Source organism: Astyanax mexicanus, chromosome 10 (assembly GCF_023375975.1).
Source record: "Astyanax mexicanus isolate ESR-SI-001 chromosome 10, AstMex3_surface, whole genome shotgun sequence".
NCBI classification, from domain to species: domain Eukaryota; kingdom Metazoa; phylum Chordata; class Actinopteri; order Characiformes; family Acestrorhamphidae; genus Astyanax; species Astyanax mexicanus.
The window spans coordinates 17,431,203-17,457,620 of NC_064417.1; the positions used below are offsets into that span (position 1 = coordinate 17,431,203).

At 37.4% G+C, this 26,418-nt stretch overlaps 1 protein-coding gene across 1 annotated transcript; it reads right to left on the bottom strand.

Annotated features, from left to right (window-relative positions):
• Positions 1 to 245: 245 nt before the first annotated feature.
• kitlga (kit ligand a) lies at positions 246 to 26,164 on the bottom strand. Its single transcript, XM_022683919.2, has 10 exons — positions 25,855 to 26,164; positions 12,977 to 13,084; positions 11,824 to 11,880; positions 11,572 to 11,727; positions 6,726 to 6,930; positions 5,823 to 5,858; positions 5,239 to 5,339; positions 4,781 to 4,887; positions 4,604 to 4,654; positions 246 to 4,499 (listed from the first exon to the last, which is right to left on the bottom strand). Exons 1-9 carry the CDS (start codon positions 25,867 to 25,869, stop codon positions 4,624 to 4,626), a joined length of 816 nt encoding a protein of 271 aa, XP_022539640.1. The 5' UTR covers positions 25,870 to 26,164; the 3' UTR covers positions 246 to 4,499; positions 4,604 to 4,623.
• Positions 26,165 to 26,418: the final 254 nt, after the last annotated feature.

Sequence of the window (26,418 nt, forward strand, 5' to 3'; positions counted from 1 at the left end):
TTAAACAGGTTAAAAAGTAAAAAAAGAAGAAAAAAAGAGATGTTTAATGGGATCTGTTAGAATCCTTGAGGGCTTCTTATAGTCCCATACAGTATATGCCTGTCATTCCACAGTGTGCAGTCTTGTCATTTCTGCCATTTGCATCTATCACCAAGAACCCTGTAAATAAGTTTACAATTTATGATGTGAGTTACTTTTATATCACAGGTATGTGGTCATGATAATCCAAGCAATTCAAGGCAAAGTTCTTTTTGGATAAATGTTCTTTATTCACATCTTGTACATATATTTTCATTATATGCATATTTTCATATAAAAATACAGAATACAGTAGACTGTCACCCAGTTATCACTTGGGCCACAATTACTTATTCGCGTTTGGCACCCTGACTATCTTCCTGACTAAGAGCCTTGTTCTGTGACCAAACATGCAGGAATATATAAATATAAAGCTGGACTTAAACACGGCTGATGAGATGTGCTGAACATCACACAGTTTCTCTTCTCCCTGTTGGGCTCGTATGTAACAAATGATCTATGATTGGTTTTAAGACGGTGGTCGTAAGCCTGTGTCACATACTTCTCCACAGGTTTGGAGTTTTAGAGGCTCTTAGGCGGCTAGAAAAACGGGTAATGCCATCACACAATGTTTCACAGCTTTCACAACCTGTATCCACGCAAGAGTCAAATAGGAAACAACTTTATATCTGCTGAGCTTTACTTACAATGTTTTTGATGATTAGTACACTGGTACAAACTTTCCTCATTTTTTACTTTTATCCAGCCACTGGCACAACATTTCTGTGCTGTTTATTTTTTCTTTTACTTTACAAATGAAGGAACTCCCACTCACACGACCTCAAATCACCACTGAACTTCCTGAATGTCAGGACCGAGCTGACTTTTTTTTCCTCTGACAAGATGAGTACACAGGCACAAACTAAGCCATCTTACAACTTGAACACAACATATCACTTGACCACGTGAGCATACACGCTGTAACATTGCAAAGTTGTTTTCTACAGTGGTATAAAACTGTTTGGGCACCCCTGATCATTTTCATGATTTTCCTTTATAAATCATTGTTTGTTCGGATCAGCAATTTCAGTTACATATATCATTTAGCAGAGGAACACAGTGATATTTGAGAAGTGAAATGAGGTTTATAGGATTCACAGAAAGTGTGCAATAATTCTTTAAACAAAATTGGGCAGGTGCATACATGGGCACCCTTGTAATTTTATTGATTTGAATACCTTTAGCACTAATTATTAGAACACAAAATTTGTTTGGTAAGCTAATTGACCCTTGAACTACATACACAGGTGAACCCAATTAAGAGAAAGGGTTAAGGCGGCCAACTGCAAGTTTTTCTCCTCTCTGAAGAGTGGAAACATTGTAGCCTCAAAACACAAAACTCTCAAATGACCTGAAAACAAATATTGATCAACATCATGATTTAGAGGAAGGATAAAAAAAGCTCAAATCTCAGAGATTTCAGCTGTTAATTTCCACTGTGAGGAACACAGTGAGGAAATGGAAGATCACAGGCACAGTTCTAGTTAAGACCCGAATTGAAAGATCAAGAAAAATCTTAATGAGAACAGCCACAGTCAACCTACAGACCAGCTCCAAAGACCTACATCATCATCTTGCTGCAGATGGAGTCACTGTGCATCATTCAGCTATTCAGCGCACTTTACACAAGGAGAGGCTGTATGGAAGTGTAATGCAGTGATCATGCTGTGGGTCTGTGTGGTCAGTGCAGGTACTGGGAATCTTGTTAAAGTTCAGGGTTTATTTGGATTCCAGTCAATATCAGCAGATTCTTTAGAACCGTGTTCAAGAATCAGTGAGAAACTTGAAGTTGGGGCGGGGCTGGATACTTCAACAAGACAACGATCCTAAACACTAAACACTAAACTCTGCTCAAAATCTTCTAAAGTATTCATGCAGAAAAACAAGTACAATGTTCTGTAATGATCATCTCAGTCCCCAGACCTGAATATTATTGTAAATCTGTGGTGGGATTTAAAGCAGACTGTTTATGCTCAGAAACCATCAAACCTGACTGAACTGGCGATGTTTTGTAATACCTTCAACCAGAAGCCAGACTCTCATTGAAAGCTATAGGAAGTGTGTAGAGGCTGTTATTTTTGTAAAAGGAGAATCTAATAAATATTGATGTAATTTTTCTGTTAAGGTGCCCAAATTTATGCACCTGCCTAATTTTGTTTAAAGAATTATTCCACTTTCTGTAAATCCTATAAACGTCATTTCACTTCTTAAATATCACTGTGTTCATCTGCTATATGATATATTTAACTGAAATTGCTGATTCAAACAACCAATGATTTACAAAAGGAAAATCATGAGAATTATCAGGGGGGCCCAACATTTTTCATACCACTGTAGATTAAATGGTGGTCCTGCATTTTGTCTGAGCCCACTTATGATGCCAATATTCTTAAACTGAGTACTTGATATGATTCATCCAGCACTAATGAAGCAGAAGATAGATGTAAGAGGAATCTGAGTCACTGCCATACTGCATATAAGGCTGTAAACTTTCATAATTGGTAGACTTCACTTACTACCGCCCACTGTCACAAATCACATTCACGCATTTTGGCTTCAGAGGAAACTTAATGGTATGCCTGGGCAACAGGTTTCTTTTGGGATCATCAAAGTGGTAAACCGCATAGAAGCAGGCAACAGGTCATTCCCATAAAGATCATTACAACCAGCTGGAGAATGCAGACATGTTCAGGGCATGAACTACAACTTAATGATCTCAGCACTTCATTTGAAATGTATTATTTTGTAGAAAATCAATATGTACATGTTCGTTTTTTAAACAACAGTAGAGACAAGAGCATGCAGACTACCATTTCATACTAACAGAAGAAACCATTCTGAGGAGTCATAATTTGCCTAAAGCTATGTGTTTCACTGACGACTGACTGAAATGATTTATGATGGAAATAGTACAACACTGCTTAAAAGATGCTCTTAACTTACAGGGCTTGTTGGAATAAATATATGGCTGCATATCCATAATAACAATAATAATTGTGGTTGGGGACACTAGTTTTAGTTTACAAAAGGCACAAAATGATGAAGGTATTGCCTTTTGTAAGATGAGAGTTGCTGTGATGTACAGACTCTTCTTGTATCAACAAAAGACTTCTCATAAGAAATGGTTACCTTTGTGTTGCATAACTATGAATAATGCTTTAGTTACACAAGCTTATATTTGGAGATAAACGTACAAAGCCTTCGGAGCTGCGCTGCCATAAATAGTGGGTTGGTTTGATGTGTCTTTTGTCCATTCTCTCGCAAGCACAATCTGTTCAATATGTAACATACAAATGCAGATGGGAACTATTAGGAACAGAACACAGAATTGATTCCCATAAAAAACAAACAACAAAACCCAACGCTGAATGTTCTATACGATTAGCAGCCATTTTCTACATGATTTTAAAACACTGAAAGAAGATTCATAGTAGTGACATCATGTCCAAAGGAACTGAATCACAGGGGGGTTCTGAACTTCAGGCCTACTGCAAACATAGATTCAGAGAAGTATCAAATGAAAACAAAAATGTTTTTTTATGATTATATATATTATGAAGGAAATTGTGTGAATGGGAAGCATCAAGTAAATATCGGCAGAAGTCTTGAGAAGTGTTAAACAGTAGTTTAAAACTCAAGGGTTAACTAGAGTTAGCTTGATGGTTGCAGCAGAGGTGCAGTTAAGCATTATGGCATACAAATGTAGTGTTTTGTCCACAAGATCTTCTTAATCACTATACATTTCCATGCAGGAGCAGCAAATTCTCTTGCAGACACATAATCAGAAAATAAATAAATTAAGTCCACACCACCAGTTAAGTAACAATAAAAATGATACACAATTCAGATGATACAGTTACAGAAGAAGATCTTTACTGATTAAAATCACTCAAGGATGAAGCAGTGTCTAGCTGGATGCCCAAACCAAGAGCGACAGAGCTCTACGACAGATGACGCAGGAGGCAAAAGGACCAACGTAAACTGGAGGTAGTCATTTCTTGCTCCACTCCCTCCAGCTTATTCAGGAACGCTCAGGCCCATTTGGCGCCGGGCCCAAAACTCGCAAGCACATCAGGCAGAAACGTGTTTTGCAGTCCTCATTTCAGTGTGCCACACCTCCAGATGGTTCCAGAAAGGCCAAAGGATCTCTGTGCACTGCAATACAGTGCAACGTGCTGCAATCTTCCTGCACAGTCTCCTGTTGCTTTCATGGTGGTGGTCAGCAAATCCTCAGGTGGAAAAACAAGCCTGCCATACATTGACCGTGACATTGTCACTTTTTCTCCCCCACCAAACCCCCACCCAACCTTCCAAAAAAAGGTCCAGTCACTGTTCTTAGAAAAAGCATTGAAACTCAATGGGCAGTTCTTTTGTTTGAGGCCAGCACATGTCCCTTGCAGCTGAGAGTATCTCTCTTCTGTCTGTAAAACAGATGAACACTGTGAGTGTGAAGAACAGAATTCTTGATTCCAAATAATCCTTTAAACGAGTGCAGTTGTTATAAAAATCGGAAAATGCATCTCACCGACAGCGAAGACTGAAGATTTAAACCTCTCTGACCAAGGTTAATCTGTTCCTGTGAAAAAACAAAAATAAGAAACAGAAGAAATAGTGACTGCAATGTCTTGTTCAAGTTTTTTTTTAAAGCATGGTACATTCTAAAAGCATTCCAGTAGTTTGACATGTTCTAGACTTTTCTTACTTTTCTGATATGTCATCTAATGGTGGCGCGCTGGCTTCAGCTCCAATAAACAGCGGAGGGCCTTCTGAACTCCTTTGCACGGGTGGGTCATTTCTTCTGGATTTCACCTGCAATGCAAACAAGAAAATTAACCTATAACCAGTGGTGTGACTGAAGCCTACCAACATCAGATGCTAAGCCTAAACCACACAGTTTCTAAAACACTGTTCAGCAATATTGTGCATAGTTAGCTAATTGTCAGCTAACTGTCTGTATGTCATGGTAATTGTGATCCTCTAAGAGAGCCTGAAGGCACTCTTTTATTCATTTTTATAAAGTGTCACTGAATCTACAAATCTACAGCTTTTATTCAGCTAATAAAATGAGAAATCATAGGCCCTTTATGTATCCAAGATGTATATTTAAAGCCTTAAAGAGTGAAGAAATGAACAGAACTGTCCGGAATAGGAGTTACATACCTTCCAGATGAGCAGGAAGACCACACCAATGAGAGGAATAAAGAGAAGAGACAAGAGGCTCCTCTCCAACACCTCTGGAAGAATCCTCTGATTTGTAGCCTCTGCAGGTAAAGCGGATATGCGTCAGTGCTGGCTCACTCACTCAGCTAAAGGCTCTCACCTGTCTCTCCGAATCTTAAAGCGGGAGCTTGATCAGGCAGGGCAGAGGAAAGTGACAGCTTGACTTTACCGTGAAAGTCGACTGACCTTGTAGGCAGCCAGGTAAACACAGTAAATCTGCAAAGATGCTGCCAGGAGAGTTTAATACCGCAGCAGCAGTGCTGGCCTGAGCGCTTATACCAAGCTTTAAATTAAAAAGTACAGAACGCACAGCTGAGGAGCAAAAGGCCATTGCCTTTTTTAACGTTTTAGCTACAGGATTTTTGTTTTGTGACCACAAATTAGTATGATCTGGATATGCAGAATCCATAATGTCATGTGGCTGAAAGCGTTTGAAAGCTTTCCCACAATAAAAAAAATGTTGTGACCAGATTGAACAAGTAAAAAGTCACCATGTCCACACTTAGATTTAAGTAATGGCTCACCTTTTTCTGCAGTGCTGTTCTGTGCAAATGAACTACCTGTAAGAAGGGAGAGACAGAAAATAAGAAAAGAAAGGGTGGAGCATTAATACACGTACATGAAAATGCTTCATTGTGAGAAGCTAGAGTCCATCATGGCCCCCTTTTCTTTTCAGCCCCACAAAAGATCCAATGTGTTGGCTCTGGTAGAGAAAGAGACTGTGTTTGGGAAGATCAGAAGATTGCTCAGTAATCAACACATTGACAATTGTGTGGCGGCTCTTTTCTTCTTTTCATGTGGTCCACCAGGGAGCACGGCAAGGTTTTCAAGCTCAGCTGAACTTATGGTCATAATGGGGCTGACACAGACCATGCTGCATTTCATGTTTTTTTTTTGTACCAGGTACACAAGACTACTGACACACCGGTATCCTGCCTTTCTTATGGGTGAAATATATAGAAAATGTTTTTTTTTTTATTGTAAATAATTGAATTTGTTATTATTTCTTTTTCTTGTTGAAAAAATGGTAACCATTAACAGCAGAATATTTACAATCAGTTTCTAAAAAATGACACGAAATATCATCTCTTTCATGAAAGAACCTCGTATCTTAGAGAGTGAAACTCTTTAATACAAACATTTAATTACATTCCTGTTATATTTATATTGATTCAGATCATGTCAGAAGGATAAAACTGCAAAAATGGAGATTGTTAAATACAGTTTTTGCATGACCGTAATAAAAAATAAATGCTTTAATACCGCACATCAGTGCTGTACAGTTTTTTTTTAATTTATGATTCCTGATTTTCTCTATGTCACACTGATGTTCCATGAGAAATAGACAAAATCTTCTGTATATTTCCACATATTAGGGATTTATAAAACGTATGGACTGAAATGTTAATGAAAAGTTACTGTTTTACCTCGTGAATGATGGTGTGTCACTGATGCTGTTACTGTTGTTGATATTGTTGTTTTTGTTGTTGTGGGACAAGGGGGGGAATCACAGCCTGCCTCTTCTCTCGAAGAATTGGCAGTATTGAAAAAGCCTTCCACAAATTCAAAGTAGCGTGCTGTTAGCCACTTCTCCTCTCTGTAGTGGCACTCAAACTGCTGCATATCATCCTCCTGAAGCACAGAAACATACAAACCACAAATTATTCAAGCATACTGTCTGTAATGACTTGAGATACACTGCTGTGATGAACCTGGCCATACCACATTATAACGTGGCAGATACAATGTGCACAATCATACACACACATATTATTATTAATATATTTATAGGTTTATTAGCAAATCTACAAGGTTACAGTTGATGAAAGAGCAGGCTCCTTAAGGCTTATGTTACCTCACGGCCGCTGCGCTCCTCCAGTGAACGCTGCCTAGGTCTAACATTCACACAAAGCTATCCAGACTGTCCAAATACAGAGCCCCCAATGGTGGAACAAACTAACTTCTACTATCAGATCAGACGTATTTCCCCTCTGGTCTCCCTTAGGCACTGCCAAAATGTTTTTGCCTTGAACTTCTATGTCCTCTATTGCTAATGTACATTATTTGTAAGTAACTTTAAAAAAAGCATCCGCTAATTTTTTTTTCTTTTAGGTTTTTGTAAGGTGACTTTTGTTTGCAGTAAACCAGTTAAATAATGAAATAATTTAAATAGCTAACTTTGACCAATATAACAGGTTGTTTCTTAAAATTCAATGAGAAATGCCACTTTTATTAATTGCTGCTATATTAGCCATATGTTTGTTTTATTTATCCACAAGTGTTGCCATTCTGTTATGGGGCAGGATGAAACCTAACTCCTCATTCTTAGTTGCATGGATTTTCAACATATCTGAAGAAGTAATAAAGACACATTTGCTGAAAACCATATGCTTGGTGATGCTTTGGGGCTGCTTTGCTTTCTCTGGCACTGAAACCTGCAGCCTGTGCAGGGGAAGATGGATTCAATCAAGTAACAGCAGAGCCTAAGGAAAAATGTCATGCCTCCAGTGAGGTAGCTGAAGCTTGAACGTCATTGGACCTTCCAAAAGACAGTTATCTCAAACATTCCACCTGGAGGATTCTGGAGAGGCCATCACATCCTACTGACTTGAACTGAATGACATTCCCCATTAAGAATGGGTTAAGATTCCTGAGAAATGCTGCCAGCACCAGTGCCATTTTCTTCTGCAATCTTGTTTTTGCCAAAATGTAAACAAACACCACCCCCCCCCCCCCACTCTTTTTTACACAATGGTTTGATCCTGGAAAAAGAGAATTGAGAGCACAAGTGGAGAAACATATCTGCCATTTCTAAAGCAAATCCAGCTTCAAAAACAACAAGAACAAAAAGAGGTGAGCAAAATAAGTATATTGGCATGGCATTGAGATATTTACCAAAGCAACGAAGGAGAATTCTGAAAGTGCTGAAAATGAACCACTTAGCCGTGCAACAGGCTACTTCTTTCTTATAGGTTTTCATTTCATACCTATTTTGGCTGACTTTTCATTAAAGCAAGCAAACCTTTGGTAAGGAGCTTATAATAAATCAGTTCTCCCTGTAAGATGACTCCTCATCCCTATACCTTCACCATTAACCAGCTCTATGTATTTATTTTAATCTTATTCATAAAAGTAAAAATATTTTTCTGTTAAAAAGCTGTGCCATTTTATTAAAAAAATAACTAAATATAAAATAAATCAATATACACTGCACATAAAAAAATAAGTTATCACCAAATTCCCACGGTATAACACAAAGCCAGTTAAAGAATGCACAAGCGTGTGACAAAAGGGGATCAGAGAGGCAAACAGCAATGGTTTTGCAGGTGAAGTCCAGACACATACTTTCTCCTTATCATATCCTTTCAGGCTGATGCTTTTCTAGTTTTGTGTCCTCGTCACTACTGGTAGCATGAGGTGGTAACTGCAGCCTTTCAGGTTGCACAGGTAGTCCAGCCCCTCCAGGACAGCACATCCATACATGCTGTTTAAAGAAGCTTTGCTGTGTCTCTCAACACAGTCTCAAGAATACAATGCCAAACACATGTTGTTACACGAGGAGAGAAGGGCATCAACCCAGCAGCAGGACCGTTATCTGTTTCTTTATGTGAGGAGGAACAGAGACAGCAGGCTACTGGTGTGCATGATCCTGGACAAATGGTCAAAAACAGACTCCATAGGGGTGACAGAAGATGCTAAAGATCTCTAGGAGACCTGTACTCACACAGCCCAGCACTGTACTGAGAACTCAAGAACTGTCAGGTTTGTGTGATCACATGCATGACGTGAATACGCTTTCAGTCCTGAGTCAATGCCTTAGTGCTTAGTCCTTAGACTTTAGCTGTTGTGTGTAGCAGTAAATATATAGGGCAACACAAGCTGAAGAAGTTATATCCAAGTTTTTCTGTAATGTTGTCTTAGGTAAAGATATAATATAAAGTTTGCAGAGATGTGAGGGATGTACCCACTTTTGTTGGATACTGAATATTGTATATATGTATATTATATATTATATTCCATTAGTGTATAAAATGTTTTATACAATTTTTTGTGAGACATTCTATTCAAACCTTGGTCAAAACGTATCCAACAATAGCCAAAAGTGCACAGAATATTTTAGATGACTGATTGACACATGTCAATGCAGAAACGAATAATTTACAGCGAGGTGCAAGCAGGGTAAAAATATAACCTAATTGCACATTGTTTTCTTGTTTGTCATCTAAACACAAAATGCATTAGCGCTAATGCAGTAAAGTCCATCTGTTTTTAATGATGTCTATTTTACTTGTAAAGGGATCTGGTTTTACATCCATTATACTGCTTCTTGTAAAATGGGTTGAATGTGCCATTGGATAGTAAATACCCCCTTCCCCCAAAGTTGCCATGACAATCTGACAAAACAGCACATTTAATGCAGTATTTAAGCCTGCCGTGATGATTGCAGCACAAAAAATACTGTTCAGCACAGGAGGAAAACATTTATCTTGTTGAAGCACCAAACAAATACGGTGCCATAAACATTCTAGTGTTTGAAGAATGCAAGCTAGAAAAGCTTGATTAAGCCCACACTAATAAGATTATGCTAAAACAGGGATCCATGAGATTTCTTTCATTGTCAGGCACATTAGTATTTTTGGGTGAAGCATTCTTTTATGATCTGCTTTTTTAGAAGAAAGAAATGTTCCTGGGGCCTGCCCTGGATTGGATGCCAGCCCAGAATAACAGATGATTCCAATATTGAAAAATAACATGTTGAACATAAAACGGCCAGTTCTACTATCTTATACTGCAACCTAAACAATAGCTTATTTTTGCATGTAATGCCTTATTTTATGTCAATATATTTGATCAAACAGCTCATTTTCACACCAAAGAACTGTTCAACTTCTGTCCCTCAGTTACTGCAGAGTCTAATCTCGCAGTCAGTTGAATTCATTTGCATAAACCAGACAGCCAAAACAAAATTTGTCACTCTTGTCTCAAGCTATTTTCTCCCCAACTGCATGAGAGCAAATATTTGCAGGAATTTTACAGAATTAATAAAAGCATATAGATAATATTAAGACATTTTATGAAGCGTCACTTACATAAAACTTAATGTTCTTTGTTTACTTAAAAAAATGCAAACATGAGACAAATCCCACTGATTACAATAATGGTTTCAAATTCTCTGACCATCAAGAGTTTATTTTAAGAGTATTAAGAGTATATATAACATTTATCAGTTCAGGTTTTTGTCCAATTTGAAATACTACAAAATAAATAGATTTTTATTATTTTTTCAATTTTTTTATTTTTTCAGTTTCTCCCCCTTACAACCTCTCACAATATATATATATATATATATATATATATATATATATATATATATATATATATATATATATATATATATATATATATATATATTTTTTTTTTTTTTTTTCTTGACTTTCTGATGTTCTTCCCTAAACTGATGGCAGAAATCAGCAGCAACTCACACTACTAGATGCAAAAATAAAAAAAATAGAGAATCAATTAAAAATAATCTTTTTTTATTTTCAATGAAATTCAGATTGTGAGTGACAGAATAAAAACTAGAAACTGGGAAAAACTATTCTTTTTTGCCATACCAAATTATTGGACGGTGAAGTTGCTTCTGGTCAATTTTTTATGTATGCTATGTATCACATTAGCAGAACAGTAGTTTTATGTATACACACTACACTGCACCAAACAGCATGCAACTGCAACACCAACATATTATTTTATTACTGTTTTTGGAGTTTTTAAAATGATAGCTTATTCTTCTGTAAAAAGGACATGCTGCAGAAAAAGGATTTTCCAAGACAGTGACAATATGCAGGCCATTCAATCACAATAAAGTAGGGAATTCTTTGTAATTTCAAGCTGGTGTTGACCTTGGTGCATAAAAAGCTGAGCAGCAATGCAGATCTAAGTAAGCAATTACTTCAGAGATTGCATATATAGGGTGATGACTAACTTTAGAAACTTTTGTAAGTATATCATCAAAGAAGCTCAACATTTCAAAGTAACCAACATTCCAAAGAAACCACCAAATTGTCCAATGTGTCTCGAATTGATTGTTTTACAGACACAGGGTAAAGGTTATCAAGATTAGCCTGGGAGGTTACTGACAGTTACAACAGAAAAGAAATCACTCAGTCATCTTCATCAGATTACAATCCACTCGGTCATAAAAATACCATAAACGTGTTAGCATAAATTAGCATCTTATCTCCTGTCAATTAGAGATGAATGACGACTCACCAAGGTGTGTCCAATATGAAACCGCATCTCACGCAACATTTGGACAAAAGTCTCTATATTGTCTTTATTGGAGGAAATATTCCCAAACTTCTGGGCCAGGACTTTTAAGCTCTCCTCCAAGTGGAATACATTTAGATTCACCCAGCACGTTCCACTCTGGAGGAGAAAAACAGTTTCACTTTATCAGACTTTAAAAACAACAGTAACTGCAATAAGAATGGTTTAATTCATTTAAAGGGTTTAATAACTCACCACTTCTTCAGGTAAGTACTTGATTGTGATCTTGTAATCTTTTGGTATATTCTGCTTCTGATGGAAAGAAAAGAAAAACAGCTCTTGCCAGTGTCTTTCATAATAACAACATTTTCCTGGATTTTGGCGCATATGGAAAAGAGCTTTAACAGGCGGCAAGCTTAAAAAAAGTTACCATTAAGCAACCGCATACATGCTTGTAGTTTCCTCTAACACATGCGTGCCTTGGTAGCCTCGTGAACTAAGATTCACAAGCATGTTACCTATTAGCTAACGACTTCCATGTACTCATAAAATATGCTTGCTGCTGTTTTGCTTATTCCTATTCTGCTCTTACTCTCTTTAGACCTTTTAGAACCTGCAGTTCTACCAGCAGAGTAGTAACAAATTAGCTATAAACAGACCAGAGCTATGAGCACTAAGTGGGTAAAAGGAGGGTATCTGCACATGACAGTACTCTGAAACTTAATGGCATCAGTTAATGGCTTCAATTAGTTATCTGACGTCGTTGTTGTAAACACGGGCTTTAGGGAAGTAGTACAAATTGCTGCCGCATTTAAATGAAGGTCAGAAATGGTCGGATACAGATGAGTGCTAGACTGGGCTCACGCAGATTAAGGGCGGGTTTACTCAGAAATAATTAAAATAATTAAACTCTGATGTTATTGCCTTATATAAAAGAACCATGTGATTACAGGTTCACTCTGGGAGGAAAGAAGTTAATAGAATAAACAACACATTCAGAATGAAGAAAGCCTGAGGCAAACAACATCAAAGGCTGGAACAAAATATGTTATTAGGAAGTGTGTACACTAAAAAATGCTCTGAAAATCACAGACTACACCTTACATAAGCATGTGTAATGGAGAAATAAACTGTCTGCACTACGCAAAGAGTCTCCAGAGAAGCCATGTTTTCATCGATTCTGCTCTGCCTTTGTTCTTTAATGCATTTGTTCCAAATCCGCCATGGTGAACTTGCTTTGAAGCAATAAGAGCTGCACCTTTTCCCTACAACATATGAAAAAGTATTCAAGCTATCTGTCAAAAACATGGATTACAGAGACATTACAGAGACTTCTTACTTGAATCACAAACTAAACCTACGAGCAGCACTTGCTTCCTCACCACAACATTGAACACTTGGCTCTTACCAGCAATGAAATCTTCTTGATGTCATCTGTTATGGGGTTTCCAATTTCCCTGGAATAAGCAGCAACTGTGATGTAGAGTAATAAATGGACACAGGTGCGTATCCAAATCTGAAAAAGAACAAAGCAACCCAACAGATAAGCACTTAAATACATCTGATTGACTGATCTAATGAGGTTTAGTCATCATCTGCACTGAACTTTTTGATTGCAATCGCAATTACACATCATCCCATCTGGTGTGATGCATCATAAACACAGCAGGCATTGTTATAATTTATTCATGAATAAATGTACATGCTAATTTAATAACATTATACAATGATTTAAAGCAATTATGATTAAAACTGCCTCTGTCTGACCAAATCCAGTTTTTTTGTGCTGCCTTCTGAAGTCTTTCAGGTACTGGTGGTAAAGCTGAGCAGCTTAGGCCTAATGCCCTTGCCCTGTATCGGCTCCTTACAGACCTATGAACACGTTACATAACAGCGCACAGATTCTGCTCTTAACCCTGATTAGTTGAATGTCCCACTTAAACTTCACAAGATATCAGGAAGAAGGGGGCAAAGGGCTTTTAGCCACTAAAGCAAGCCTGGAGAACCAAAAGAAGTTGAGGAAAAACTCTAATGGCTGTAACTCATGCTTGGACCATTGAGAACACAAGCGTATCAGTTTTGCACACAGAAGCTTTTGCCTCACAAAGTCAACTAAACGCCAAATTCATCGATTTTTCATCTGCTATCTGTAAAATCAGAGACAGTCTTGGCATGTTAATTGGCCTAGTCACGCCGTGACTGTCGCTGATTTCAGAGACAGTTGGATAAACAAACATGATGAAAGAATTACAGTTCTAATTTCTTCTCTACTTTAATACTTTGGGTCAAATTCAAACCCAATCCGTTTGGGTGCCTGTGTGTGCAGCTGGAAGCTCTTACTTGTTGGTTGGGATTCAGTAGCACTTCCCATTTGATTTTCAGCTGGACAAACACTAATTGTCAACAGAAACCTCCACATTGTGTCCTACTGTCTGCATCTTGATAGTATTACAGTGTCATTGTAATCTTTCTTCACCAAGCGAAGCAAAATACAGCAATGCTAATTCAACTGATTATTTTTTTGTTTTTTTATCATTAACATTACTGTACCTACATATTACCATTATCAAGCGTACAATCACGAAGACCAGTGGAAAACAGATAATATTCATTTGTTAAAGGTGCCATTAATTAAATGATTAAGCCCTGATTTAGCATATCATGGATATCACTTGAAAGCATTCTAAACTGCTATTCTGAAACTAAAACCTACTATGAACCATTCCTGTTTAACATTTGCCATTTTAATGGACTGCAAGACAAATATTAACAACTGACTCAAGGGAGAGCAGACATGGATGGAGTACAACTGGGACTTTGCTGGGACTTGACCTCTGTACTAAAAATACATGTTTCAGGCAAAGGAGTAATTCCAGAGGCCAAACATCTACATTCTTGTAATATAAAACTACGCATTTTGAGCTAGGAACATATGTCAAATGTGATTTCAGTACAATATATTACAGGGCCACAGCTGAACATTTGACTAAACAGAAACTGTTACACTGTATATTCCAGAAACTGAAAAGAGTTACTTTTTCTTGGTGCGTGCAAAAAAACAAATGACTAAGACTGAGAAACAGCTTCTCAAATATTATTTCTGTAATAATCCATCTGATCTTAATAAAACACATCAGTCATCAGAGTGTCAGTAAAAAAATGACAGTAAATAAGGCAATGGCAGTGTAACTGGTTTATTTGAATATGTTACTACATGCGAACGCACCAGTATTTCCAGGTAGGACTGAATTACTTTTCTTCTAAGTTTCTTGGTACAAATCTGTCACCAACAAGCTAAATCCATTAAAACATCAATAACACTGAAATGGTTTGCCTGTACTGATCATTCAGTACTTTTTTCACTTTTATTTTAGAGGTGAAAACGTTTTTCTTTAAGGTTGGTCCATGCTAGGACTGGGCGATATGGATCAAAAACTATATCGAATTGCAATTTACGATATATATCTCGATATTTTTTTTATCCCATAAGGTAATATCAAAAATATACTTTTGAGACAAAGCTACACGTTCCAAATTTTATATTGGTACTTTTAAAGTTCAGTGCCGTATCCTGTATATTAGTAGCCTCAACAACTGAAAGTACTTTCAAATTATACTAATTATAAACACACACACACACACACACACACACACACACACACATATATATATATATTAAACAATTCCTCAAATTAAATCTTTTTTTCCAACTAAAGTAGCCTAAATCTGGGCTGAAACGGTGTCAGGTCTATTCTCATGCACATGTAAAGGAGCTGATTGGTCAGTTCAGGTTACAGTGATGGTGTCTGCTCTAAAGATCAGTGATTAGTTCAGTGGTGATGCTTCAGAACATGAGACGTTTTTCTGAAAAGTCGGGTTCTGCCGTCACTGTGTGTTTTTATAGAGAACGGCGTCTGAATGAGCTTCGTATCTCCTCTGTGCGCGCCACACTTTATTTAGAACGCAGGCGACTGGTCTTTGAGTTTCCTGCACTGCAAAACCTCCGTCTCTCTGTCTCCGTTTCTCTGTCGCCTGCTCTCTCTCTCTCTCCCCGCTCTGCTGACTGACTGATGCTGACTGCGGTAGGGGAGGGGGAGTGTGTTTAGTGAGGGAGGGGGCGGGGCTAGAGGAGGGTGAGTGTGTTTAGTGAGGGAGGGAGGCGGGGATATTTGAGGCTATACAGAGAGACAGCGGGAGAACTGACGGGGCTCCCTGTAACGCGGCGTAGTCTATATTGATAAACAATATTGTCTCTTCTTATATCTCATATGAAAATGTATCGATATTTTTTAAATCTCGATATATCGCCCAACCCTAGACCATGTACACATCACATAAACATAAAAATAGAGCTTTAAATTTTACTGCATAGAAAATCACAATATACTAAATCTCATTCCAGAGTTAGTGAGAACTACTACAGCTTTTTAAAACCCAGTACAGTACAGATTAATTAAACTGCAAGTGTAAAGCAATCCTGCCTGAGACTGAAAAGCAGTTTTTAAATGCCAAAGATCCAAAAGGAAGCGTAAACAAAACAGTTTAGCCCTTAAAATCTCTGCAGTAAGAGATGATCATACCTAATAAAGCGCAGTGAACTTGAAGATGCACTGATTTAAAAAAAATGGCATTTGTTCTTCTGCACTGATTTTGAATGACAATTATCTTCCAACAAAAACTGTAAATAACATATTCATTCATATTGTTTTCATATAGTTGATCATTGAACATGTTTTATAAAAATTTACTCTTGATTTAAAGGCCAGTTCAATTCAGTTGCAACTTCTGCAAATAAATAACCTGGGATAGGCCTTATCAGCATATGGAACTTTATTGGACTCATATATAGGAGCACTCCAGAAGGCCCCTACTATGCAATAAACTTTACCTTAACAGACATTAATGAACGAAAGAAAGATAAAAGAGAAGGGCAGAGGGATATATATATATATATATATATATATATATATATATATATATATATATATATATAAAGAAAGGGAGAGAGAGAGAATAAAGAGAAAAGTCCTGCCTTGAATAAGAAACAAATGCTTAGCTGATGAATGGGTTAACATTACGGTATCTTAGATCTGTAAATCCCTGATCAGAGACCAGCACTGATCCACCACATCCATCTGCTATGGATTTGGGTAGTGATTTTCAGTCTGGTGTGTAAATAAATTCCTGAGGGAGATCTTTGTATACAATTCTCATAGTCCACACTCAATGCACAAGTCATTTACCGACAGGGGAACAATGCAGCATAAATCAATGTCTGTGCTAATGGAAGGTAATTCAAGAATTCCAGCAAAGAAAACCAGGTTAATAAGACCACAACTAGAAAAGCAGGAAGGAATGAGTGCACCAGACAGTTTGGCAGTTTAGTTTGACTGCAGGACCTGTGCTTACACTGGAATTCTAAACAACCATAAATTAACCGAACCCAAGTACTTCAACACAGGTTCTGACAGGGTCAAGCTGACAAGACACAAAGCCAACAGAAGGGGAGAGTGAAGAGTGAAAAGGACAGGGGCTCCATTTATTTGCTTGGATCGTAACTTTACTGGAGGGAGGGATTCCGTGTGTCGTTTTGCTGTACTTTTTAAAGATATCGTATAGAGCCTTCAGTCAGTTATGAGAAACTACGCTTTACCTGCTCATGTAATTACACTTCATTTAAGCTTGTTAATGTTTTTTATAACTACAAGAATAACTGCCTCTCTCTGCAGCTCTCGCAATAACTTCGTACATCTGATTCGAATTGTCACACATGAGGAAAATGGACCTGCCTCGAGGGAATCCTCTGTGGCATGAGAACTTTTAGTCTTAACTCAGACTAAAGAGACAGCATTCAACAGAATATGTTGGCTGTAGAAATAAAAAAAAATAATAAAGAACATGAGAAAAAACAACGGTAAAGAACAGGAAACTGTTTCAATTTTTGGAAGCTTTTTTTTTTTTTTTCAAAATTAGGCACAACAAAGCACCGGGCACAATGCTACCTTAGGCTAAGTAACTGAACAGAAGCTGAGTGCGATGTGGACAGAGATAACGTGGGAAAGAAAGAGTTTCACTTTTCCACCCTTTTGTGTGACTGTAAGATGATGTTCAGTGGTAACCCTGTGAGCTCCTGAGCCAGATAAGTGCCTGATTCACGCACAGCAGACACTTTGATCGTTAGGGATCATTAACTTAGCAAGCTCTCCAGACACAGCACTGGATTCACAGTGAACAATGCTCTATTCAGTCCGTAATCTCATTGACAAAAACAAGGTCTGGCATAACGCAATTCCAAAGAGCAGTCCATGTTTCATTTGTCTTATGAGGGGAGAGGTTCCTTTAATGTTTGGACAGCTATTACTTTGAAGGCAAATCAAGCTGTAAATCACTGCACCACAATGACAGCCAGGGCATCTATGACAAATGCTTCTTCAGTGGCAGAGTTATCTAGCACCAAAGCTGTATCAAATCAGTACAAGGTCTCGCTGCAGCCTGCAGGAAGGCTCACATCTAACCCCAGGCCCACTCCTGTGCTCTTGTTAGTTTAAGGCACAGTATGTAGTTCCGCTTAGTTTACGCCACCTTGTGCAGCGTAATACAGACTTTAACACTGATTATTCTGTTATTCATTATTTGGATGTACATTGTACTGGGGTTGTGCCATATCGTATCGTACGCAATAATATCACCAACATTTTGAATATCGTGGATGATATTATACCCTGAAATATGGCGCCATAATCACCCACCCCTAATTATCTCATTAGAGTACTACATATTTACTGTTTTCAGCACTGTTCGCATTTACCATTATATGTCTACTAGAGCTGGATTAAATCTGTCCAGTATCATTTATTTTACTTTATTCCTGGATAAATGGAGATATTTGGAGTGCAATATTAGTATCCTGACATTCAGGATCATTACCTTCTGTTACAAATCTGATAACATTTTTTAATATGTCAGTTAGGGGTGTGCTTTATCATATCGTATGGAATAATGAAATTTAATTTTCATTTTTTTTTCAGTAGTGTATTCTTGAAACATTTATTTTTTTTAATTCAGTGTTTTGTCATAACGTCAAGAGTCTCGTTATCGCGAAAATACCATGATGTATCGTGATATTATTTTAGGGCCATATCGCCCACCCCAACATTGTACTTTTTCTACTAATGATATGCACTGAACAATTTTCGACTAATGTTACAGTGGTCAGTGATTGGTTATGAATTGTAGAGTGTACAGCTGGGAGCTTTTCTAAAGAACTTTTATCAAAATCTTCTCCATTCAACAAACTTATGCAAATTTAATAATAGTCACAGTTCTCAGTGCTGTTTATAACGTTTTGCAGACTACTCTTTTGTTTCATTTTATATAATTAGTCTATGATTAGAAAAATATATTTTAAATCGCTATCATTGTCTTTTCTGGCGGGATAATATATACTGTATTTGGTGTAATAATACAGCTATTGACTGTAAAACAGAAACAAAATCATGTGCAATTAATTATACACTGCATTGCAAAAAACAACATGATCATCATGACTTTCTCACTTTTAATACATACATATCCTTCTCAGTCCAGACACCGACCACATCAACTAGCAACATTTTTGTTTTGAGGAGCGTACAATGCTCCACATTGGGGGGCAGTTGTACCAAATTCAGCTCCCCGCCGTGAGATTCATCCACTGTTGCTACTTGATTCCGCTGCCTTTACTTTGTTATTACAAATAATATCAGTTAGTAGTTAATTCACTTTTGGTTTGGTGTTCATTCACAACCTTTTGTGTAAGAATTGAATCACTATTTTTTTACAGTGGCACATGTATGTAGTTAGTATTACATCTCTGAAACTTACACAGATGATGGTTGGTCACAAATATTTGTATCTAATAAAATTTCATGTTGGGTTAACAGAAAGGCAGAATTCCAGAAAAAGCACCCCTTAAATTCTGCTGCCTTATTATATTAACTATGATATTTTTGAAAGTAATAAATGATAAAATACAGTAATAATATTATTTTTCTTTGGATTAATTAACATGTAAAAAGATATATTTATTATCCTTATATGCTGTTTTGTTTATATTTGGAACATTCAGATTTGGAGCGCTCGCTGTCGGCTCCAGTGCGTTCCGTGTTCGATTGCTTACTGACAAGACTACAGTAGCTCATAGCTGATGTAGCTCATGCACACTCATAGAAAAATGGCCGACAGACTCAATAGTACCTAGAACGTAAATAAGACTCCATTTTGGTCACAGACATGGCCTTGGATGTAATAAGGGTGTGGCTTGTTGCGTAACGAGGGGCGGGGCTGGATGTGGGCAGAGTTGGATGTCCAACAGCAGTCAGTAAGCTTAAGGATTTAGGCCAGCAAGGGACCTTGTAAGCATGTCTGTTAATGCAAAAACAGTTAGTTATTACATGTAATAACATGCAACACTGTAGTCTATGTTCAGTTTAAGTTGTTTTATTCTGAGGTTTAGCACAGTGAGTAATAACAATACCATCCCAGCCCAGGCAAGAACACTATACTACACCAACATGAGCACTTGGGCAAGACTCCCAGCATATATTCTCCTGTATACGTAACATGATTCAGATATAATCATCTGGATAGAAGAGTGCCCCAAATGCAACTCATGTAAAATAATGTGCTGAAATAGCTTTCTGTGAGTACAAACGTTGTATGTTAGTATGTTAGTGTCTGCCAGACAAGCAAACATTTCACATGATTCTGCTGTAAGCTAGACTCAAGAGTTGTTCTGGCTTTGAAAACATGGGGGTAGAAAAGCAGCTTCATCAAATCATGAGCCCAGAGATGCAGGAGAGCAAACAGCATCAGTGGCCGGAAAACTAGCATAATCGTTTCAGCCACTCATATGTAGACAGAGACCAATGTCCACTCAAAAAGTGTCTAAATCGAATTTGCTTCTGCAAATTGCACTCTGTCTGTATGTTTCCACTCAGGTGCACTTAAAGGTCCTCGGACTAACTGAATAAACATAGTATCAAATGTCCTGAGAACGCACGCTTTTGCACCACAAACACGCTGCTTCCTCTAGATCTATCCGTCCAGACGTAAACATGATTTCCTCTGCTTGACATCCACTGTTGGGTTTTGGGTTTTCCAGATGGAAGGACATCGGAGATTTAAACATGGACATTCTCTGTGGCACTTCAATGGCATGAGAGGAAAGCTTCAACTAAACCAAACAATAACCATGATGAAACGTTGCACTGAATTAGAAAATAATTATCTTTTATCGACACGAGGAACAATTTATAAAGAAGCAGGGCAAACATAATAATAGGAGAAGAAAATAAACTGCAGTAATAAAAATGTCTAGAGATTTAATTTTACAAAAGCCATTTGTGTCAGAACTATACTGTATATAAAGATTTGGTTAAAGGGGTTTTACATAAAAAGCCAAATCATATTAAAATGTCATTTTAACTCCCAAATCTGAAATTAAGAAAAGACAATACCTCAATACTAAAGGTCCTTAAATTATTTGTGAATTTGTGGACTACAACTTAAACAAGTTATTTTACTTTTAACGAGTTATATTTTAACAAATTACCAGTACTATGTTGTTTAAGACATCAGAAAAGCTTAAGCGTAAAGCCACAATCTTGAAAACACCATAAGTTTGGCTTGTTATTTCTATTCCATATATGAGAAAGACAAACAAGCCGCTGGATCCAAATGAATCATGACCTGAGTACCGGATTGCTCATAGAAAGTGACACTTTAAAGCGCAGGGAATCACAATCAGCTTAATGCATTTACTACTGCTGAAGAGAGAGGGTCTTTCAGTTGCCGCTTTTCCCAGAAGTAAATAGTTCTACTTGAAACGCCTCAAAGCCTGGAGACAGTTAAGTTAAAAGAATTCTGTAATGGAAAAAAAAAGAGAAAACGTATAAAACATTATAACTTTGAGAGGCTAGCACTGAATGCTTTGCCAGCTGTAAAAAAAAAGCATTTTCTGGGAGTTAAAGACATAAAATACACTGATACCAATCATAACAATAAAATCACAAGTCCTTTAAGCTTGAATCAGCAAGCCTTAGGAGGCTATGAACCTGTGGTTCTTTGACATGTTGTCCTTTTTTGGAGCACTTCTGGTGGGTTCTGATCACTACATGCTGAAAACATATGTAGATGTTCTGACTCTGACGCAAATTGGCTTGTCAAAATGACTCAGATTGTTATGCTTGCTGCCTAATACCAACCATACACTAGAAGACTTTAAAAGGACATTACAAATCTTTTTTTCAAAGGCTAACAATCTTCAAAGGCAGAAAATCTTGGAAGGTCACTATTTGCAAGACTTCAAATTGTCCTACTGTAACAGATAATCTATGTTTTTCCTTTTCACCTGCCAGTTTTGGCTGATCGGTGCATAACTGTTGATGCAGAAATCAAAATATCTATGAATATAGCTAAAGTGAACTGGCAAAAAGAAAACACGGTATTAAAACATCAGGTGTTAAGGGTAAGGTGTTTCAGACCATCCAAGTTGCTGTGTGCCTACACTAGTGAAGACAAACATCAAACAAGTCCAGAAACAAGGGTGCCTAAAACTCAGTGGATTAGAGCCAGCAGGCAACAGATGATAGTTTGAAGCAAATTAAAACCAACACCAACATTCCTTTGAAAATGTGGAAAACAAGTGAAAGGCTCCAAACAGGTCTTTAATAAGCATGCAGATCCAGCCTTACCTATCATACTCCTACTCTTAACCATTCTTAGAGCTCAGAACTAACTTCAGTGTGTAACTAGAATGACAGGATCTCAGGTTTTCAAGAAAATCAAGTTTTCTGGACAGGTATAAGTGACCTGGTGCATCCTCTTATTTACCCACAGAGCCAGTTTACAATAAGAGTAAACTAGAGATACTACTTTTGTACCTTTGTTATAACATATCCACCTAGATTCCCAGACAAATTTGAAGTTAAATCTAGACCAATATTGACTTCCTGTGGCATGTCATCTTTTGCATTTAAGCTTAGTCCAAGTAATTCATGGTCAGGAGATGAAATCAAACTCTCTGTCCCCCATGGGGCTCTTATATCTGATGATGATTGCATTTGTTTTCTTTAATGATGGCTTTGTGAGGACACCACAATATGTCCTCCACAGTTAAAACAAGGAATTTTAAAACTTCAGCAACACCAAGTGTCCTTCTAAGTCAGTAAAGTCTGCATAAAGCAACATGAAAGATCAACAGTGGTTGGGGCTTTAGGTTTGAGAGTTTAGAATGTTCCTTTCTGTTTAGATCTTTCAAGGATATATAGATGTTTGAAGCTTAACCTGCTTGGAATGCTAGCATATATGGTCAAGAGCATATCTGTGCCCTGTCAGCAACTTAGTATTGGGGTAACCCCCTGCACTTTAGAAAAGTTCCCTGCAGTTCTTGTTTGGACTTCAATAAAGAGAGGCCTTTACTATTATTCAGTGTTTTAATTGTAAGTCATTCTAACTGAGGCTCATTTCAATTTCATGACGTTATAATAAAGATTTTACAAGATAACGGAATTCACCGCAATGCAATCAGGTGACAGGTCATGTTTCTGGCACTAGATAAAGGGAATTAATTACATTCCTTAAAATAAAGGTGCATCAAATGATGAGTGATGAAAAAGAAGAACTATTCTTAGTTCATGCTTATAATATAGATATAATACAGCTGCAATATATATATATATATATATATATATATATATATATATATATATATATATTTTTTTTTTTTTTTTTCATTCCATAACATTTGTCCAAAACAAATAAATAAATTGTAATTGGCAGATATAAACTGCTTCTAGTGTTTTTTTCCATGGGAAATAAAATTATGCAAAATTTCAGGCAGTGTCAGGCAGCGAAAGTCTGGTCAATTTGATTAAATTTGCCTTATGTGACACATAAGGAAAATCCTGCGATGTGACTATTGTGCATGCACACACTGCAATGAAGAAGCTGAAAGATATATTGTGCAGCCCTAACATAAGAGAATGTATTCTGTTTTGTAGAGTTAAATGTGAAAAACATATTTCTGTAGATGGAATCTAAAGCACTCACTGAATGGGTGTGTATTGCAAGAGCACCCATTGCAGCAACCTTTGCGACTTTTCATTTTTATGCATTATTTCTATACTCACCCTTGTTGCAAGAAAAAAAACTCAAGCAACAACCGTCTACAGCACATGCCACTTTCTGTTTTCCTGCCTAATGTCTTAACACTGACGCAGCTGCTGATTCATTAAGGTCTGGATAAGAATCACTGAGGAGTGAATGCGAGGAGAACAAATCATGCCTCAAAAATTAGTAACACATAATGAGGAAATAGCGTGCTCCAAAATGCCCAAGTGACCATGGTTCACAAGTACACTTCCGCATGTTTGCATTAGGAGTTTTGAAGTGGAGTGATTCATATCTCTGCCTGTAACATGTTGAGTGTATTGACTGGTGTGCCGTTAATGACTGAGGCTGCATCTGGTCCAAGTTTAATGCCCTCTGGCAAATGGTTGCTAACAACCTGTTTGTCAGCTTAAATAAGACTGCATTTTAACAAATGAACAAATCATGAAACACTTAATTAAATTCCAAAATTCATCATCATCCTCTACAGCCTGAAGCATTTGTATCTGCCATTCAACCAATTATAACCTCAATATTAAAACTGTATTATAACAATTTTAAATATTGTTATTTACAGGCTGCAAGAGGCCTGAGATTATCAAAGCTCTTTAATCAACAAGATGCGTCCTGCAATCCGCACAAAGCCAAATCCATAAATCCATACACAAAGAAAGAGTTAATTTCTCAGAAGAGATAAATGTATCTAATTTACTGACTGGGTCTATACGTCCTGAAAAGTCAGATTCACAGCTTTTCAATGATGTTCACTGAATACTGAATTATTTGTGTGTGATGTTTTATACTCAGAATCCGCAGTGTAGACCGTACATCTATCCCTCAGACAATGGCAAAAGTAACACCTTCACTTGTAAAAGACCTTCTATATCTGCTGTATTTTTTCAGCGAGTCATATATATATATATTGATAACCTTAGTGTAGTCAAAGTTTTTCTTAAAAAAAAACATGAATTAGTTTTGTATTCATCATTGAACAATGACTAAATAATCAATGCACTTTTAAGATGTTTACATTATGGATTTTTTTAACAGAGTAACAAACTTTCTTTGTTTCATTACGTTACTCTGTGCTGAAGAGAATAAAAATGACTTTTCCATGTAAGAAAGGTTAATCTTGCACAATCTCCTGAAGACAGACATCATGCTGTTATGCTCTCCTTCAGTTAAACCCAGAGTGTGCATAAGGAAACTTCTCCCTGCACTAAATATTCTTTAATAGCACCTTTGGAGAAGCTAAATGTGATTTCCAGTAGATCTTCTGAATCTCAAGTTGCCTTTTTTCTCCAGTTATACTACCTATTTGGTAGAGCACCAGGTCCACCTTATCCATGCCATGCTATTCCTCATATGAATGCACATAAAAAGACAATATTAATACTACTTTTAATTATGAATAATTATGACATGCTTTTACAGTAAAAAAATCGTGTTCCTAAAACATTGAAAAGTAGCTTAAAACAAGACAATAAATAAATAAGAAGTATGTACATATAAGTTAATTTTATATACTATTTATCTTATACTGACTGGTGATAAACGTAGCTTACTGCACAATGATGCACAGCATTTTTCAGACTCAAGATATATACAACAAAAAGACAGGCCTGAGAATAACAACCAGTTCCAACATTCAGTCATGCTGCACAAAACCACTGGATCAATTTATTTAACTGAACTGAAGACGAATCTCTGCTGGAAAATGACAGCAGCCTGTCTGTAATAACAGATCAGGCCTTTATCAGTACTGCAATACCAGCTGATGGGACACTGCTGACACTCAGGGCTGCTGCAAATGGTTGCTGTAAGCAATCTGACCGAAGTCTGACAGTGCAGATGAGTGGCTGAATCAATATACACATTAATATGGGCTGCTTCACGTGGTTGCTGCGCATAATGCAAAGCAACATGCATTTAATGGATCACCAAAACATCCTCTTATATATACTCCAGTCTTTTTAAACTGTATAGAGTGTGTGTGATATTTCTCCTTCCGACAGGATCACACACTCAGCTCTGCATCTCACGCGCAGTGGAAAACAGCAGATCTTACAGTCTAAAATCTCGTGCTGCTAAAAACAAAAGTACGCGTTAGCTTTATTTATTAAAACGCTCACTTACTTTTGACTTCTTCATAGGGAATGAGAGGATTAACTCCAGTGTCGACGAAACCCTATTTTATTTTACTTCTGCGGGCAGGAAAAGGCTTCTCTTTATCCCGTTTGCGCATATCCAAACTCATCCTAATTAAAATCCAAAGTGAAGAAGCAAAGAAGACACTCAGCATAGGACATCACAGCTTAGCACAGCTCAGCACAGGCAGGTCTGCTTATCCAGGCGCGCACTTCATAACGCACGGCGGGGCTCGGACACTCGGCGAGTGTGTGTGAGTGAGTGTGCGAGTGTGTGTGTGTGTGAGCGCGTTTTTTCCTCAACCAGAGCCAAACCCTTTTTTATTTACGTGACTTCAAACAGCCCGCCCACATTAACTGCTGCTCCTCAGCTGCGGTGGGTTTTAAAAACACGCCCGTATTCCTAAAAAACACGCCCTCTGCGCGCCAGGACTCCAAGTACGTCTTCTCCGTACGGATCGAGCGTCCTGCGTTACGATTGGCCACTGGCTAATAGTAATTCGTACGAGGGCGGGGCTTATCTGAATACGTGAGGGAGTAAACCAATACGGTC